Consider the following 20,311-nt stretch of genomic DNA (forward strand, 5'->3'; position numbering starts at 1 on the left):
CAGCAACACTCTTCCCTCCCAGCCTTGATTTTACTTGTTTAAACAAACCATGCTCTGTTAGTGCCTTCCATAGCCCTGTCCATTTCTCCCTCTTGAGTCTGTTTCTATCTGTATTCATAAAACTGTAATAAAAAAACATGAAACATACTACAAATGCTTTCATATATTTAACTGGAACTTCTATGAGTGATCATCCTATCAGTGCTCTTGGCACTTTGGAGTTTGCAGAGCATATAAAAGTAATAATGTTAATTAGTTCATGCTCTAATTGAGACAGACAAGCAAGTTTTCTCCCATGTCACTTTCTACATTTCAATCCAAGACTATAAAACAAATTCTTAATGCTCTTAGTCCCTAAATGTATTAATTTACAATTTATACTGAATTAATTAAATCCTACACATTATTTGCAGACTTTTTCGCAGGATATTCTGGTTCCGCTTCGTATTTTAAGTACCCTCCACCTCTGTATTACCAGATTTCATTAGCAGCATTATAGGTAGATTACAAAAAATGATGTAACACTATCAGTCCCAAGATCAGCCTTCAAGGAGCATTGATACTTTTCCATATGTGTTCAACACACCCACTCACAATTCATGATGAAGCAGCTGAGTTCCCCTTACTGTTTCCTTGTGTACCCACTGCACTCTTCATTTTCAAAGATTTCCTGTCATCAAATGTTGAAGTTCAGACAAAATATATTGCATTTTCATGTCAATTTTCTTACAGAGTATCTCTGTATGACCTACACTGATAAATTCAGATTTCAACTGTTCTGTTATTAATCACAATATATGTTTCATTATTTCTTTCCTCAAGTTATGGTCTAGAACTCTACACAGTGCTGAAATGAAGTTAACAGGTTTTGAGCTGCATTAATCACTTTCTTCCTAATCTTAAATGAAGGTGCTACAGATTACAAAGTCAATTTTGTATTTTACCTTATCGGGGAGATCAGCACCATCTACTTGTTGTATTCAGGACAAAGTATTGCTTGGGATCATTATTTTAATCAAGTTCTATTTTCATACATTTAAATGTATGCCTTTTAAATAAATATTTAGGTCATAGATTTATTATAAATGGATTACACTTTTCGTTAAAACTCACAAATAGCAGGGGACTCCCTTCCTAAATCTCATCCTAATTAGGCAGAGAGAGCATTATCAACCCGGTTAATGGAGCCATTTAGTGAAACAAATCAAATAAATTCTGCTAAATTTGCTTTCACTAATTGTCAAATGACACCATAAAGGTATTTAAAACTGTAGCTGGCTCTTCATTTACCTGTGATGTTTTTTCTCTTGCAATAAGGACACTTGACTTTTCTCACACAATTTTAAGACATTAAATTTGTAATTAAAATAGCTATACTTTGTTTACAAACTGCACAATCCTCCAAGAAGGCTTATCAAGTTGTTAAATTCCACCTGAAGATAAATCTGAAGAACATTTCCAGTACATTTGAAATAACCATTCCTTACAAGAAAATTCCTTCCTAGCAATTCTATAGACAAACTTTTCTTAGACAGCTCTCATTTCTATGATCAACATTAAAAAAATCTACAAACATGGAGCACAGAAATAGGATTTTAACTTAAAATTGAGGGACAAAAATGTTCCTTGGATATGTGTCTTTATTTGCATATAAAGCATAAATGCACATATATTTAAAAGGACATTTCCCAGACTGTAAAATTGCTGTTTCTCCTTTCTGAATTGATACTTGGCCAGGAGATGACCTGAAAAGTAAAATTGATACAAAAAGGGCATGATCACAGGGCAGAACAGTATCTATGAGAAACCTGCTTCTATTTTCTTTTTCCTTCCAAAAACAGGTCTGTCCAAAGCAAATGTTACATCACAGGTCCTCATCTCTGAAGACACACAGACTTGTGTGCTTTTTGTTCAACAACATCCAGGCCAAAATCTCAGATTTCAGATCTCCAGGCATTTGGCACAAGCTCTTCCCAGTGCTGCATCTCACCTGCTGCTGCCTGAGCCCCCATCTGAAACCTTCCCCACCACTTTCACTAACCCAGCACCACACAAGCACAGCTTTGCTCTATGTCAGCGCTGGGGAATAAGGCAGGCCAAACAAGAGAGTTTCACATCAAAGCCCTCCACTGAAAAGTGGGAATAAACCCAAATCCAGTGAGTCCTTTCAGGATAACCTGAGTTAGACAGACTTTGACAGAGTTGTTCTGGGCACACTCATGATGCCATAGTACCAAGCAAGCAAAACACTGATTTACACTGCAGTAGTCATAGCTCCTTTTATACTTTCATTGTTTACTCTTCTCCTTACAGAGACTCATTTTTCCCTGGAGAGATGTTATAAAATTCAAGCTGCCTCAATTGCTAATGGATTTATTTCAAAGTTAATTAGTTTAATTTCAGAATCTGGTCTTCTCCTACATCTCTATCTGCTAGGAGCAGCTCTGTAGGGAGAATCCACTAACTATACATGTTCCAGAAATTTTATTGGTGTTTTAACTTTGGATTGGGGCTGAATGCCTGTTTGGGGCTGGTGTGCATTACGTGCAACCCTAGAGAGCATTATGTGCAACCCTAGAGCCCATTTTTGATGTAGTTTCTTACAAAAGGAAAGCACTTCCTCTGTTTCCAAACCACCTCACAATGCAATCCAACACAAAATAAACATGAAGTATCAGATTTGCCTTGAAGGTACCCTACTCATCCTCTTTAAAATTAATTTAAAGACAGTCTGTAATTCCTCTCTAATAGATTCCCCTTTTGCTTGCAGTGCTGATGTTCAGTGATCAAAGTATCAATAAAGTTTCTCTCAATTTCAAGAGCCTTCAACTCTTTTTTTTCTCTGTCTACAGGTAGGACTCAGCAATGTTTTCAGCAATTTCAAAGACAGTCCACTTAATCCTCTTTAAAGTATCCTTTCAGTCATCATGAATTTTTTCACCTGTCACAGAAGTTTTTAACTGTTTGGAAATCTGTCTTCTCCTTTATAGCTTGAAACAATCCAAGACATGGTGTTCCTGGTATCAAAGAGAATCTTCAGGCTGTGAAAACATATTCAGCCAAAGCATTTTTCTATAGAATTCTTAAATAGGTCAAATTGTGCAGGAGTCACCAGTTTGGTCTCAGCCAGAGAGAGAGCAAGTCATTAGTTTTAAGGCATATTTTTTTCCTCCCTGAATTACATCCACAGCCTTGTGTTAGATAATATCAAGACAGATTAACCAGGAATGGGACACTGTATTATGGTACAGAACTCAAAGAAAATTATACTTAGTCTGAAAAGTTCAGACTCCCTTATGTTGGGTGAAAATTTTAGATTAACCAGATTTTCTGTAAATACTAAATTTTGTTCTTACACCAACTTCAGGAATATTTAAGATTACTAGCATTATTAAAAATACTTTGATTTAAAAAAAAACCCAATACATTCAACTAGTTCATGTTTTGTTAAATGAAACACATATTAAAAATAAAAATTATGTCAATTATTTGTCTTCAAAGTCTAAAAGTCTAATATGGAAGCTTTTTTCTATATTTGTACAACCAAATACAAACATAGAATAAAGCAAATATCTACAAGATCCTTGTATTCAATTCCACAAGACATATCTAATAATCAGGGGATCCTACTTTTTATTCAAAAAAGTTATTCTATCCCAAAGAATACCCTAAAGTATTCCCTTTTCTCAGGATACTTTTTTTACATGTGTTTTTTTTAATGTTCTTCAGAGCTGCTCCTTCAATGACTACCACAAGATGTCACCATTGTAAAAGAAATTCTACGCAGAAAAATAGGAAATCTGACATTTATATTCTGAATCAGGGATTCTAATTATCATACATCCAAATCAATGCACTTCAGTGATTTTTTTAATGCAGACACTAAAGTCACTCAAAATAAGATAAATAATAATAGCAATAAAAATGAAACATGATATTCTCTCCTAAAGCATACAAATCAAGACCTTTCAGCCACCTGGTTTGAATTACCAAACACAAGAAAAACTTGTCAGACAGCAAGAGAAAAATTTATGATTCCATCATCGCAAATAATGTGCACAGAAGATCGTATCAGTATAGAAAGTACAGAATATACAGGTATAAATAAATCAAGAAAAAACAGAGATGGAAGTTGTCTCCCAGAGATTAAGGAAAGTTTGATATTTAGGAAGGAAAAACAATTATATATCCAAGCCAGCTCATCTGTGACAGAATTTAAAAAAAAAAATTGAAATCTATGTAGATTCAGTGAAAATCCAAGGAATGATGAAGCAAATTCTCTTTATATGATCTGCAGGAAGGAGTGAGAAGCTAGCATGTACAGAAATGCCAGGTGAAAGGAAGGCACTGGCAGCGGTAGTCAAATCTGTAATTTTATTTTGTGCTTAAAACTTCTAATTAACTTAATAGCACTATACCTGAAGGTATAGCCTAAAAGCATTTCCAAAGATCTGTGACATTTCCCCATTTTGTACTCAGCAATTTGACACTTCAAGGAATTTATGCACAACTAAAAGGGTGATAGTCTTGCTGCAATTTCTATTCACAATTTCTGGACAGAGATTAAGCCTTCAGGATCTTTTTGTGCACTACAGTCCTGGAAGGTTTTAAAGGACTCAGTAATAAGTCTACACTATTTCCATTCAATAACCACAATGCTAAAACACTTCCCTTCTGTGGGTGCACAGACTGCCTTTGAATGATCAACTCATAATTATTAAGAAGTGAAATGTATTAGATCTCATCATGACTGTGGAGTAATAGGTGTGACAGCTAATAGGAGTTAAAAAGTCTTCCTTTGACATGCCAAAAGAAACAGCAATAAAACAGAACTGAGGCAGGAAGTCATGGGAAGAAGGCATATCAGCTAAGTAATCTGCAAGGATTTTAATTTTTCTGTTAAGAGAATGGCAATTCCTAAGCATAGCAAGCTAAGCCAATTGAGATTTGTAACAGAAGTGGTAAACAATAAAAACAAAAAATCCACAAGCATCTAGCATAATTATAGCAAGTGAATTAAACATTTAGGATCCTAAATAATTTATCTGTAATGAGAAACAATGATCTATGGTACTGGGAGAAAAACTGCACTACATGCTTACAGTACATCCATTAGCCCACAGACAGTCTTGCACCATCATAACAAAGCAGTTCACCTTCCTTTTTCATTGAGAGGCTGCTACAAATTACACCCAACAAAAAGCAGACAGTGGCTGCTTTACTTCAGGAAACACTAAAAATATGATGCAATGATGTGACATTAAAAGGAGGGCAGGGAGAAAATCAAATCACCTAGACACTAAGCTAAGCAAACTTTACCTTGCCAGCTGTCATTGCAGACACAGAGCTTCTCTCCTGTCAGGTCACAGTAGCCATGGTCTGGACTCCCACAGTTGGCTTTGCAATAGGGAATGTCACAGGCCTCTCCTTTCCAGTATTTGTCACACTCACAGTACACCCGGCTCGGCGCAGACAGACTGGTTGTGCACTTGCCATGTTCTGAGCAGTTATTAGGGCAAGAGTTAATTCTGAAAAAATAAAAAGAAAAAAGTAAGATATCTGACAGTACTCCAGCACTATTTGTTAGATAAAGTATGTTTTATTATGAAAAATTTCTATTTACTGATAAAATTCAAGTTTAATGATGATTTTACAGGCAAATGAGCTCAAAAGGTGTTGATCCAATCTTAAATACCAAGTCTTTGATGCACTCAGGATCACAAATACCTTGCACTGCAACAAATATTGACATGAAGCAGAAGGACAGGCCCTGCTTGGACAGATGACCACCTATTTTTGCCCTACATTCCAGTATAAGCACTCAGTCCTTTCAAATGCTTGTTATCTCTAGAAACAACCACACTGTATGTAATTGAGCATAAACTCTCCACACAGGCATACAGTTAAAGGGTTTTCCTTGGTAGCTTTGGTCCATACTATAAACAGTGTGCCTAACATCTGGGGAGAATAAAAGAGGGAAGAACAAGTAAGGAAAAATACAAGATGGCTAATATCCTGAAATTACTTACAGGCAGCACTTCATTCTTTGAATCCTTAATAAAAGAGCCACCATAACTCTGCAGTCCAAGATGCAAAAACAGGAGAGCCTAGGCTGAAAGAAATCTATGACTGTTCTGGGAATTTGCATTTCTCTGATACACCCTAGCAAACACTGAGATCACAGGCAATGGGAGTGCAAAATCAAGCAAAGTGGTTCCAGAAATGCAGGCAACTCCTTGAAATGAGGGAAGATGGAGGACATGGAATACATGGGTCCAAGAGCTTCCATGAACTCAGGCTGTGTGTGCCTGATGAAGCCCAAGCAAGATTTGAAACTCTTTCAATGACTCACAGCAAACTCAGAATAAAATGTTACTACAACCCTCTGATGATAATACAGACCACTCCCTGCAGCTATGAGATGGATACTGTTCACAGTCTTCCTAACTGAATGAAGCTCTAACTGAATGAAGAAAGAGCTGTTAAAAGTCAGCAAAGAATTGTTCAAGGCTGGCCTTTGACAAAATGTAGTTGTGGTAGGACAGTGAGGAAACACTTTTGTCTTCTAAAGATTAATTTCTCAAAGGACTGATATAGAAAATCCCACATCTGACCATCATTCCAAATCTCCTGGGGGTTTTATTGGTAACATACATGGCATTAACAGCTATATGCTACAGCTGGGAGCAATCTCTCCCCCAACCTCACAGGGAGTGTTCTGCAGGAAGGGGAGAACAGTTAAGTTTTTCCACCAGGAGATGTTAGTTGGCAAGCAGACCATTTCCCACTCCAACTGGTTCATTAAGGATTCAAACAAAATGAGAAAAACTGGATCAGCAGAATTGGAAGAAAGTTGCCTGACTCCAAGGAACAGAAAATTTACTCAGACTATTCTGAAGTAATTACAGTTGTTTGCTACTGAAATGGCACTTTGGTCACAGATTTTGTGTTTCTGTCTTCCCCAAAATTAAGGAATACAGTGGTCTATCAAGATGAAGTCAAAAAGTAAGGAAGAGGGTAAGAGAAGCAGAGTATAATAAACCAGTGACAGAAGCAAAGTTAATGCAACCATAAAAAGTAATTGTAGGTACTTCTTTATCATAAAAATGTTACTGTTGGTTCATTAAAAAATGCTTTAAAAGTATCCATTGCAATAAAAGACACAGAAGAACAGAATATATAGAATTTCATGAGTTATATATGTGATGGAATTAAAAACTGTCAAGTTTTTTCATTTATTTTAAATCTACCCAAAAAAAAATTACGTAATGATATGCAATGTGCACCACATTACCAAATAATGAAAGAATGCACATACACTCATTTCTTAAGAATGCCAAGTCTAATTGCCATTTGCTCCCAAGACAAATAAAAACATGCAATAAAAGCTTCAGGGATAACTGAAAAATGTAACTAATTACAATAGAAAGTCTGCCAGGTGATTGCATTTTACTGATGTCAACTGACAAAAATTAAAAATACCCAGTGTTCTAGGCTGCTATTTCCAATGCAATATATATAGTGAGGTTTCCCAAACATTGAATAGCTACTTATTATCTGGCCAAGGGTGGGCAATCTGCTGCAAATTACAGCAATAATCTTCCCACAGACAATGTACCAATATTGTGCCAAGAGCCAAAGCTATGATCAGAAACACAAATAGGAATTTTAAACTAATAAAGAATATGACAAAAATGTTGCATGTACTTCGACATAGGAAATGCAGTGCTGGCCAGCATATCCCAATAACTGCTATTTCAGAATCTGAAGGGATTGAACAAGAACAACAGGCACATCTTCAATCATGGAAAAACTCACATGAAAAAATAGGTCCAACAGGACCAAGCAATTTCCTCTTGAGCCAAGGCAGGCAATAGAAAGAGATGTTGCATTGTGTCACATGAACATCCCTAAGGAGAAAGAAGCTGCAAACAACTGGTGCATATAAAAAGGAAAAGGCTCAGGTCTGCTAGATGAAGCAATCATGGTCATATCAGATTAGACTTTGACATCACAGAAACTAAAAGACACACAGTGCAGATAAGATCTACAAAGGCAGTGTAGATTGAGATGGAAAACAGGATGGGAAATACCCAAGAAGAGGAAAAGAATGGAATAAAATCTTTGTGGCTGGCACAAAAATACAAGTGGAACTGTTTGGAAGGTTTCAAAATCCATAGTATATTCAGCAAGAGAAATCAAGCAACAGATGATCCCAGTTCAAGAGAAGGGAATTTATATGACAGCAGATATAATCTCCCTTCTAGTCCATATGACAACTATATGTGTTGGATAAACACTGGAGGGGATACATTCTAGTTCCATATGGCACAGGAAAAACATACTCTGGGAATGGCCATGTGACTTCACTCCAAAAAACCATACTCTGTCTCTAGGAGTTTTTTTCCCCTAACTCATACCTTAATAACTTATTACAAGCCCAGCTCCCTGGTTTTGGATACTTACCACTGAGTATCATTTATGCTATTGAAAAAAACAAAGGTAATTACTTAGTACAAAACTACTTACGAATAAAAAATGTTAAATCCTGTTAGGTTATAAGCAGCATCACTAAAGAAGTGTAGCAATGCATAGCCAGATGTAGTAACCACCTCAGGAACAGTTTCATTTCCACGCACTTCAGGGACTATCAGACCACTGGAAAAGAGAAGGAGAAAAATGTTTTTAAGCAATCTTTGGTATATTTAGGGAAAAAAAAAAAAAAAAGGAAACAGGGAGTTTGGTATTCTGCTGGTTAACTATATAAACAAGATTACTCATAAATATAATTTTAAAACTTTTTTTAATAAAAGGTATACAAGGTATGTAAAACTTGTCCATGTATGTGCAAGGTAAGTCAGGGGTTTTCAGGAAAGTGTCTGTGTGTAAGCATTAACATTCCATTCAATGCCAGCAGTAAGTACCAAAAAATGGGTTTCCACTATGATTATCTAACCAAAACTTTAACATTTTGGAATGCATTCCAATACAAATTTACATACATGTTCCCATAATATTATGATAAGAAAGCACTCTAACAAACATATTAAAGCCTCTAATGTTACTATTCCCCCCAATAACTGAAAATGTCCATACATGACTACATGGACAGTAATATTAGTAAATACACTCACCTAAATACAGCTATTAAAGGTGCATATATAGAATCTCCATCATATACATACATATGGTCCCAGCTACATTCTGTGGCAAAGTGATTAAATCTTAATCTTAGTATTGCATTTGGGCTGAAAAAAAAGAACATTGATGTAACATATTTACAGAATTACTGAGATCATAAGATCAAGAGCTCACAGTAGAATTGATCATGCCAATGTAACTCTGAAATATTTAATTACTACTCAAAATGTTTTAACAAAGTGTTAAATAACAAAAGCCAGGGCAAGAAAATATTTCCCTTTATCTTAGAAAATTTTAAAATAACATATTCAGTCCACAGCTAATAATCCCTATAGTTAATGAGAAGTGTAACTTCACTGGATTTTATCAATGTTCAGAACCACAAATTTAGAGCAATTAAAATATCTCATTTTAATACACTAAATTTACTTTACAATGTCAGGAGTATGAACTTTAAAGAATCCTTCAAGATAAAATCACCTACACATCCTCTTCCCAGTATTACACTAACTATTGCAAATAAAAATCTTAAAACACAAATCTAAAATTCAACCAGTATTAGTGCAAGTACCTGCCTCCTACCCTCTGCCAACATGTGGGAAATGTCACTAGTGACATTTTGGCTGAGGTCCAAATGGATCTGTAAACTTTTTGAAAGGGGAATTTTTACATATCACAGAATTACCAGACATTCATACATACATATATATATGTGTGTGTGTGTGTGTATGTATTCCATGAAACATAATGATTATTTTCTTGGTAATTCTCTCTGTAGACAGGCTTAAGTAAAATTTGTCAGTTTGGAAAACATGTGGGGTTTTGTGACAGATCCTTTGGAGAAAGCTCTTTGTTCATTTTTTAAGACTCAGTATTGTACACATATGTGAATTCCTTGTGTGCTGACATTTGGTTGCCTCACTCCTCCCCAGACTGTGCAGCACATTGATTCCTCCAGCTCCCCACTCTGCCATCTCCTGAGAGCAGGAGGAATGAAGTGGGGAACAGCTTCAAAGCAGAGTTTGCCCGAGGGGCTGAGGTGTGTTTCCACTTTAGTGCAATGCAGTACAAATATTCCTGAGCAAAAAGAGAAGCCTAGCTAGGTCAGACACATATTCAGTTATAGCTTGGTCTTCTAGATAATAAAATTTAAATTATTTTGCAAACACTCACAACTTCACTGCTGTTTTGTTTAAATTACTGTCTGCATATAAGCAGACCAAAGTCAGATCAGACACATCATTTCTGAACTGCAGCAGTGGAGCAGATATCCAAGGTAATTGAGATTATAACAACATGGAAGTACAGAAGGAGTTCATTTTCTTCTAGAATTGTGAACTAGAGTCAGCAAAAACCTAACCCATATCCTGGGGGGCTGGAATCATCCTGAAATGTAACCAGTTTGTGCCATTAACACTTAGCCACACTAATTTATGTGTCTCATTATTTCTTCAGGCATGTCTGTGAGTTTCTGTGCTGCATAAACTGGAAAATTAGCAACAGGCATGAGGAACCTAAACTGTAGGCATAAAACTAATTCAAAACTAAGTACATGAGGAACTGTAGAATGCAAAAGAAAATACTTTATAGAAGCACTAACTTTTGAGGAACACAAAACTGAATAAGCATTCTGTACTTGAGGCCATTGCTGATTTATCACTGATATGAGTTAAATAAGATAAGTCAGGTAATGAGTTAAATAAAGGGATTCTGTAACTACTTTTGGAACTTATGCAAAGGTACTCAAACATGCAACAAATTTATCACGGGGTTTTGAGGGCCTGCAGCACCAGCCATATATCAATGTCAGCCTAATTTTTGCCAGCAATTTGAATGGAAATGGAATTTGGCCAACTCTAAGCAATCCTGACAATCCTAATACCTTCTTTTTTAAATCCTATATAAAACTTAAACAAAACCAAAGCAAAGTAACAAAACACCAAACTGTTCATATTACACCCTCATGCAATCTCTATGTCAGGAGTTCTTTTGATCTCTTGAACACATAGTACCAAACTGTTTAGAAAATTTAGGCTATGAAAATAGATACTTACTATCCTTCAATTAACCACGTGCATTTAGTTTTATATTTGTAATTTATAGGTCCATCTGTTAAATATCCAGAAGGTTCTGTTAACCTACAAGAGGAAAAACAGGGCTGTAATACACCAGAGACAACAGAACATGAATCATCGACATGCCAATAGATTCTTTCTTGATGAAAAGAAAATTGGGGTAGGGAAAAGTCAAGTCTCTCTTCATATTCCTCATCACACAATTTGTACTCACAAAAACTTGAATTCTAATTCTTTTAATATCATTGATTTGCTTTCTTCCCCCAGGCATTCACTTGTATTCTTTCTAGCTCAGTAGCAAATAATTTAAATTATCCTTTACACGAAATGGATCCAAGCCAATGTAAGGGGGGTTTGTTTAAGAGCATCTTTGTTTGCTTTGCTTATTTGCTTTGCCATTGCCTTACGACTTACTTCTAAAATTAGACAACACCAGCCATAGGAAAACTCTCCTAGATCAAGACAAATTAAGATATGAATTTGAATAAGCACATCTGGCAGCCTGCTGCTCTGTTATGCCCACTCAGTACCCTGTCTCTGCACAGTGCTCCCCAGTGATTACCCAGCAGGATGAACCCCTGCAGATTCTCCACACAGCATCACACCACCCTCAATGACTTGCAGCTCAGGGACAGTTTCAGTCCACAGCTGTGCCTCTGGGTTCATGCTTTATACCACTCAGAATGTAATGATCTGTGGTTTATTTCCCTTCTTTCCCTCCTCTGCCCCTTTTCCAACCTGAGAATTCCTTGCTCACTGCCTGTAATAAATCTTTTGTATTCTCCTAGAGCCTGCTGAGATGCAACAGAGATCAGCACATTGTATCCAAGATGCAAGTGAACCATGAATCTGTACAGTAGCATATTATTACAGTAGCAATATTATTTCCATTTTATTCTCTATTCCCATTTAAGATTTTATTTGCTCTTTCAACAACTACCATTCTGACATTTGAAACAGAAATATCTGCTGTAACTTTTTTGAGTGTTAATAGCTCAATATTCATCACATATAGAAATTCTTTTTATGCAAGTAAGAGAATCTTTTTCACCCATTCATATTTATTACTTTGTATTAATCTATGCAGTGATAAAACAGCAGATGAAATTCAATAATCTATTAACATAAAAGCTTTCTAAAAGAGCCTGGTACCTTCAGCACATTGTATCTTCACTAATCCATTCTACTTTCTGCATCCTTTATGATTATGTTCAGGCCTTAACACACATCTCCAGTGGCCTTACTCCACTGGGAAAACAGATCATCTCACTCTTTAATAACAAATAACAACAAATACAAAAACATCCTCAGAAACACTTATTTCTTTCACTATATTGTAGAAAGAAAATAATTAAGAATAACTATCACTAAATAAGAAAAACTTTCATCTGTTTTGTGTGCTTTTTTTAAATAAAAGGCAATAATACATAATATTCCAATCAAAATAATTTCAGTGCTGTCATATGATTTATATATAGAAGTAAAGTCTTATTTAGCTATCCACAGAACATAGATTTTCCTGGCAGAAGTATGAAACATCAGAAGTACTCATTTGCAGTCATGACCATTGCCTTCTTAGTGGTTGTACAGTGCAATGGAGGTGACTTACAAGAGTTGTTTTTGTTAGATCAGCCCTTTGGTACTAGTAAAGTACAAACAATTTCCCTTGTCTCCTAGGATGGTAATTTTTTGATAAGCAGTTTCTTTTGGAAGAGTAGATAGCCTTTGAAACAGACATTTCACTTTGTTGGAAAAAAAAAGTAAATAAATAAGAGCACAGCATTACTCGGCAGTAATGTTTGCAGAAAATGGTAAGATAAGGGCTTGTTCTATTTAAAATAAATACATAGCAAGACAGATGGAAATTACTGTAAGTTTCTTGAGTCATACCAAGAATTTTTCTGTATTATTTTTCTTTCCAAGTGTTATCAAATACCAAATCCCATAACTCACAAAGATAAGCAGTACCACTTTCAGGTAACCCCTTGCTCAACCAAGGGCAATATTCTCTTTCATATGAAGCCAGGTATTTCAGCAGTTTTCCTCTGTGGCCACCAGTGATTCTGTCAAATAGCCACAATCCAGATGAGTCACCCTGACTGTGCGCTCACGAGTCACAGAGGTGCCTGCACTGCACCCCGCTCCTTGCTCACCACTGAGAAAGCCCCAGTGATGAGAGGAAGCCAGAACCATTTGTGTGACCTGCCAGGCACCCCAGGTTAATCCCACCCACACTCCAACCTCCTAAACAGAACACACAGGGGAGCAGCTGATGCTGTGCACTGTCATTTGAAATTGCACATCAGCTTTCATAATGTTCTCAACAATATTTTTTTCCTAGTTAGTAGGGTTATAATCAAAGCCTATAAAGAATTAGAGGGTGCATGCCAAGAGAACATTTCCCATCTCAGTATACTGTAAAACAGATCTACCAAACAACAGAAAGACGTCAGCATGCTGCACATTTAAAAGCATTCAGAAGCACCAGTGACAGATCAGTCACCAAGGTAATCAGTCAGCAACAGATTCCATGAAATATGTGACACCTCAGGGTTTCACCTAGCAGACAGACACACCAGAAATGCAAGGCCTAAAGCCAACACAGGGCAACCAAAGGGATGTCTACATTCACCTGGAATATTACCACTGCTATAAAATTATGGCACATAAAGAATGTACAGTGGCAATATTTACCACTGCAGAGACTTTAAACCAAGACTGATGCATTTCAAGGAAAAAAGTACATTCTACTTCAGGCAGAAATGATTGGTCCAAAGTGAAGGAGCAGTCAGATGAAATCTACGCCTGCAATACATAAGACGTCAGAGCAGGTTATTAAAATGGCCCTTCCTGCTGTAATATTTATAGAGCTGTGAAAAACACAGTCTTGTCATCTCCTGCATCCTCCTGCAAAAAATAATACCACCAAATCTTTTAGAGAGGGGCACTAATTTAAGCCAGAAAAGTTATTGGCCATTTTCTGTCACCACCAGAACATGAAGATCCACAAAACTGCTGGTAGATGGACAGAGGTCTGATTTATAATATCAGTGCTTTAGGAGAAAAAGCATAAGCTATATTCATAATATAACAAATATGCACTATTAAATAGTTATTAAAAAATTCATTTATTTCTATATTACTTAGTGTCACTGATAATTTTAAGAAATGTTGAAATTCTACTGATAATTTTAAGAAATGTTGAAATTGTATTGATTATTTTAGGAAATGTTGGGATTACTGTGCAATTCCTACTTCAGATGTTTCTAAATATACAATATAGAGCACATTTTGCTTCACAGATCCATCTCAATATCAGTACTGGTGTGTCAGTCAAGAGTCATTCTCTCCACTGCTGAAAAATTTTGCTCCATCTCCTTTTCATCTCTTATGAAAATATGTTTTATTAAAAAGAAATAAAAATCAATAAATGTGCTTCAAAGTTAAAAGATCAAGTTCTTCATAAATAGAAGTACTGGCAACCTTTCTAGTTGAGATCTTGTGTCTAACATTTACAGCAGGGAAAGAGACTGCACAGATCTGAGATCAGCTGAATATATTAATAAAGAAGGGGAAAAAAATCCAACCACCTGACAGTGCAAGCCTGAATCAGTGAGAAAGAAATGCAGAAGTGATCAAGAGGCCATTTCTCATACTACAACATTGAATGACAGACTAAGAAGGTTTTCCAGTATTTTTTCAAAGGAATATCTGAAAAACAGTATGGTCTGAAAAACCCACAAAGGCAGATTTTTCTCTTCCAGGCCTAAAGTATTGACTAGCACCTAACAAAAATTCAAAGAATTTGCACTTGATTTTCCTGCATTTTTACATTCATTGTATAACTTGCTGCTGGGGGTTTTTTTTCACATATGAAAAAAGGATGTACTGAACATACTGTAGCTCTAATTTTCTTCAATGACTAATGAAGAGGAATAAATATTCAATACATTAAGGAAATATTTGCATATGCCAATCACACTCCTCTACTTGTTACATACTGCTTAGCAGTAATAGAAGAATTTATATTTAGAAACACAAAGGACACTCATGACAACTTCTCACATGCTAAGTAATCACAGGCCTGCTCTTAGAGAGGTTTCAGTTTATTCATTGACCAAGTAGTAGTTTCTCTTGCAAAAGTGAAAACCCTCATGATTAATTCAGTTCATCCTGAGTCCATCTTTCTACATTATTTTAAACAAAGCCATGCTCCAAAACAATCCAAAAATCCCAGGAAATTAAAATCAAGATTAGAACATGTAAACAATTTTTCCCCAAGAGGAGATACCCTGTATTTCAAGACGCTTAACACTTATGTTGAAAAAAAAGCACACAACTAAAAACCCCAACTAAATTAGGAGGAATATAAACTCTTGATTGGTGCAAAACATTGAATTAAGGTTAATTCTGGCATGTGTTCTGTTTCTGAAAAAGGCTGCTGTTCTATAGTGCATTTTTGCAATAGTCCCAAAACAACAAAGGATTCTGTATAGGAGTAGATGTTGCTTTGCTTTCAAAGTCCAAACTTTTATGGCATCTTACTTATGCAATGCATTTTCAATTACATAAATGAAATCTGTTCCCTTGCTTAGGCTGCACAACATTATATAAACTCACAGAGCACAGACCAGGACAGCTTGTTTAGAATAGGATATTTGAATATGTGACTATGAGGGAATCCACAAAGTGACTTGAAATGTGGGCACAGCAATAGAAGACACAATAAACAAATCAGATGCAGAAGATAAAATTAGTATTATAATATTAAATGTAATATTTATTCTATTTTAAAATAAAATGTGAAAATACTGCATTAACTACTCAAGAATTTTCTTCTAGCTGCTCACAAAGTGGTACTTGGCTTATTGTTTTACCTTAAATTGCCATTTGAGTTACAACATGTCCTAACACCTATCCCAACTGCATTATAATATTATTATAATTCAGATTATACTGAAATCTTTTTTCAGTTGTCTAACCTGATTTTAATAATTCCAATGATAGAAGTCTACAACCTTCCTAGACAATCTATTTCAGTAATGACTTATTATTAGAAAGTATTTCTGAACATCTAATTCACCTTTTTTTCTCACACATATTTCCTGAACATAGACCTGGGAATCAGGTAAAACTCTTCGTCTTTCTTTTGAAAAGAGGAATAAAGCAATTTAATCTAGCATGAGTAACTTTCTAGACTTCCTTCTTCTAGAATTTTTCCATGTCATCTGCACCTCAAAATGGTACCTACTTCTCCAGCTGTAGTCTGACCAGCAGAGCAACCAGAGAATTATTTATTATACATAATGTTCTTAATCCAGTTCTCCTGAATGCAAGTAGTAGAAGAACTGCTTTTATGCTGATTTGTGTACAACCAGTAATTGCCCAAGATTGCCACCTTCCTCCACAGGAGGAACTAAATGATATTACTGCAGTTCCCCTTACTGAGGTTCATCACACCCGCTCAAGTGTAGAAATTCAAATCCAATTCTGCCCCTATCAGGCTGGATTGTATGGGATCAATGCAGCTCACATCAGCTGGAAATTGCTGCATGGAAAATTTCATTTATAATCACTTGCTCAGTAGGAAAACCTAGTTTTCTTTCTCTGATACAAGTGTTTACCTAAAAGATTGTAACTTCTGGTCACACTGCATAGTGAGGAACCCTACTCCAACAGCAATGAGCTGCACAAGAACAGAAAAAATTCTGTTTGTGTATATTTGTGATAAAGGTCTTCATAAAAACTCCTGCACCTTTCATAACAGCCCTTTTATCTATTACTCAACTACATCAACAGCTTCTAAGTATTCTTATTCATTATTCATTCACCTTACAAAGCACAGCATACCACTAGCATAAAGGCAGTACTAGCAAAAAGTAAAAGTCCTCTGCACCCATGGTCTCCACCCTGACAGTTGCATTAATTTTCTATACTATAATGCAAGTCATTCAAGCCATTACAACATGGCACCATTTTTTGTGTTGGCCAAAACGAAGCAGTTGCCAGACACCAGCACTGTGTAAGGGGCACTAAAGTAAAGTTTTCTTCCACCTGACAGTTCTAAATATTAAGTCCAAAGAAAAGTAGTCATGAAAAAAGAGCTTTCTACTTTTCCTTCATGAAAAGAAATTTTCTCCTTTAGTTTCCAGTAATAGCACATGTCAGAATGATCCATTTCAAGTTTTTTGGACAAAAATGATTCAGAGAATTACAGATGAATAGTCCAAGAGATAAGGTGAATAACAGGCACAGTAATCTCTCCCACTGCACAAACGAGAGGAATATTTCATTTAAAAGCTTGATACAAAAAGGGAGAAAACAATTCTACTGAAAGTAGAATGGAGCTTGAAAAAATCCATCCTGACGTTTGTCTTCAGATCTTTCTTTAGATTAGATGCATATATACTCCTAAAATATGTGAGTATAAACCATAACTATCTAAAAAATCCAATCCAAATGTTGATTGCCTGAATCTAAACAAAGAAATGCACCACTACTAAGAACTGTGTCACCTACCCCCAAAACATTCACAAGTAAACAATAAAAACTTTTTATGCTACTTAGTGTTACACATAGATGGATTTACACATAATATTTATGAAAACCTCCTATAAAATGGAGTGGAGTTGAGTCAATCTACAGAGTTCAACAGCAAGCTCCATGTTTTCTACAGAACCACTACACCAATTAACAGCTCAAATCTTGCCAACATTTTCCAGGTGGCAGTGGTTCTCCATCTCAGCTTAGAGATCAGTGCCTTTTAAAAGATACTGCAAATAGCACGATATCCTCCACTGACCTGGAAAAAACTTAGTGAAAAGAAATGAAGTGAAAGAAATGTAGCTTCACCTCTCTTGTCTGGAATACTACAGACATTTCATATTTCCTATTTTAATATCATGGTTGGACAAAATCATATGAGACAAGCACATATTCTATTAGAAATGCTCAGGCTAGTGCATAGATGGCATCCAAAATTCTGCCTATAAATAGGCCTGGCACCATGCTTAAATTAAAAATTGATAGAAAATCAAGTTGGCATTTGATACAAAACCAAAACGTTATATAATACTCTATATCACTCTCTCATCTAAGTATGGCTGTAAATGCTACTCCACATATAAAATCCCAGAGGTCAAAAAGCTGTATAAAAATAATTCATGTTTTGAGTAAGAGACAGACCACCAACCCAATCCACTAGCTTGACTTCTTGCACTCTATTTTCTGTCATACTTACTAATTTTCTCAAAAAAAAATAGCAAGGTTTGAAATATTCAAAGTTCTGACAATTCAGTCCTGATTCACAAGAATATTAACAGTAATCCCAAAGGTTTCTCCTGTATGCAGATAGTTGCTATTAGAAGCAAACAGGAATTCAGAAAGAATCTGCCAGGAAGCAAGGAGACACCCCACTGCTCTAACATTTTACAATGTTCACTTCAGCCAAGAATTATTTTTATGGCTAAATGTTGCCAAGATAATGAAGAAATTAATTAAAAAAAAAAAAAAAAAGAACACATTCCACCTGACTGAAGTGGTCCTATTACTTACTTTTCCCTACCACATTAACAATGTTATTATTTCATTTAGAAAATTCTGTACCTTCATAGACTGTGTTACTTTAAGATCACCCTTATGTTATTTAAGATCACTCAGAGTAACACATTATCCTTATGTTATTCCTCTTGCTGAAAACAAACAGAAATAGGTTATACTTTAGGTTCCTTTAACAGCAAGAGATTTTTCTTTTCTAGGCTTTATTTTCCACAAGGCAACCTCCATTTCCAAAAGTGGCTAAGTGTATGCTCTGGCATTATTCTGTTAATATCTCTAAACTCTGTCAGGGTACAGTTCATCTTCCAGATCTCCTCTTGTTGGGCCCAATATTGAGCCCAGGGAGATCCCACTTGTGACAGGAGCTCTTACACATGACCAGGCAGAAAACTCCTCACTCACTGCACAGATCCCTTGTCCAGACCCCAACAAATCCACTTCTGTACCAGGAGGGTGTGGGAACCCATATCCAAAGCCCTGGAGAAACTGAGGTAGACAATGTCTCAGCCCACATTGACAAGCAGGTTACTTTGTCATAGAAAGCAATCAGGGCATCAAGCACATTCTGACCTTGGTGAATCTCTGCTGACTTTTCCCACTCATGTTCTTCATCTGACTTGTAATAGCCCCAGGAGAATTCATTCCATTCCAAGTTTCCCAAAAACAAAAGTAACACTGATGGGTCTATAATTTCCTGGACCCTCCTTTCAGCCCTCCTTGTAGATGGAGTTGTCATGAGCTTTCTTCCACTCTTCTGGAACATCCCCCAATCTCCACAACTTCTCAGAGGTGACAGAGCAGCCTCACAACATGAACTGTTGTGGTGTGCTGTAAATGTGGAGCCTTTTTCCAATATGAACCAGCTTTCTGCTCAGCCTCAGGTGGATTTTGTCAGGGCCCACTGATTTATAGGGGTCAAATTCCTGTAATAGTTCCCACACCATTTCCTTCACTGACAGTGGGTCTGTGTTTGCATCACCCTGGATTTTCTCTCCCAGGGCCTGGGGCTCAAAGCACCAGCAAAGAGAGATGTGAACCAAGTGCTGAGAATCTCTGTCTTCTCACATTGTTGGTGACTAATTCACCTCTGCTGTTTAACAACAGGCAATGTTGTGCTTTGTTTCTGCCTGAAGAACCTGAAGAACATTTTTCTTTTAGTTTTCAATACCTCTGATCAATTTCAATTGAAGCTGAGCTTCTGCTTTCCTGACTGCATCTCTACACAGCCTGGAAATGCCCCTGTACTCCTCACTAGGTGTTTCTCTGCTTTTCCATCTCTGGTACAGTTCTCATTTCAGCAGACTCAGAAGCTCACAGTTAAGCCAAGGGGGTCTCTTGTTCCACCTACTTCCCTTACTTTAAATAGAATTCAATCTCAGTAGTGTGTACATTAAAGTAAGATTGGCTACAGGTTTTGATCTAATCACAGGATTAACATGAGTGAAGGATAAAGTTATTTATGAATTTTTATCCATTTGTGGATAAACTTTAAACAGATGTATGTATATATTTATATACTGAGCCATTTATATGTATTT

General features: G+C 36.2%; 1 protein-coding gene across 3 annotated transcripts in view; it reads right to left on the bottom strand.

Annotated features, from left to right (window-relative positions):
- ATRNL1 (attractin like 1) overlaps positions 1-20,311 on the bottom strand; it is a 428,690-nt gene that overhangs the window by 379,805 nt on the left and 28,574 nt on the right. For all 3 annotated transcript variants that reach the window (XM_059476726.1, XM_059476727.1, XM_059476728.1), the window contains exons 2-5: positions 11,196-11,279; positions 9,135-9,248; positions 8,530-8,658; positions 5,320-5,528 (exon numbers count right to left, since the gene is read on the bottom strand). In XM_059476726.1, coding sequence (XP_059332709.1) covers positions 5,320-5,528; positions 8,530-8,658; positions 9,135-9,248; positions 11,196-11,279 — 536 coding nt within the window. The remainder of the gene's footprint in view (positions 1-5,319; positions 5,529-8,529; positions 8,659-9,134; positions 9,249-11,195; positions 11,280-20,311) is intronic.

Source organism: Ammospiza nelsoni, chromosome 8, assembly GCF_027579445.1.
Source record: "Ammospiza nelsoni isolate bAmmNel1 chromosome 8, bAmmNel1.pri, whole genome shotgun sequence".
Lineage (NCBI taxonomy): Eukaryota > Metazoa > Chordata > Aves > Passeriformes > Passerellidae > Ammospiza > Ammospiza nelsoni.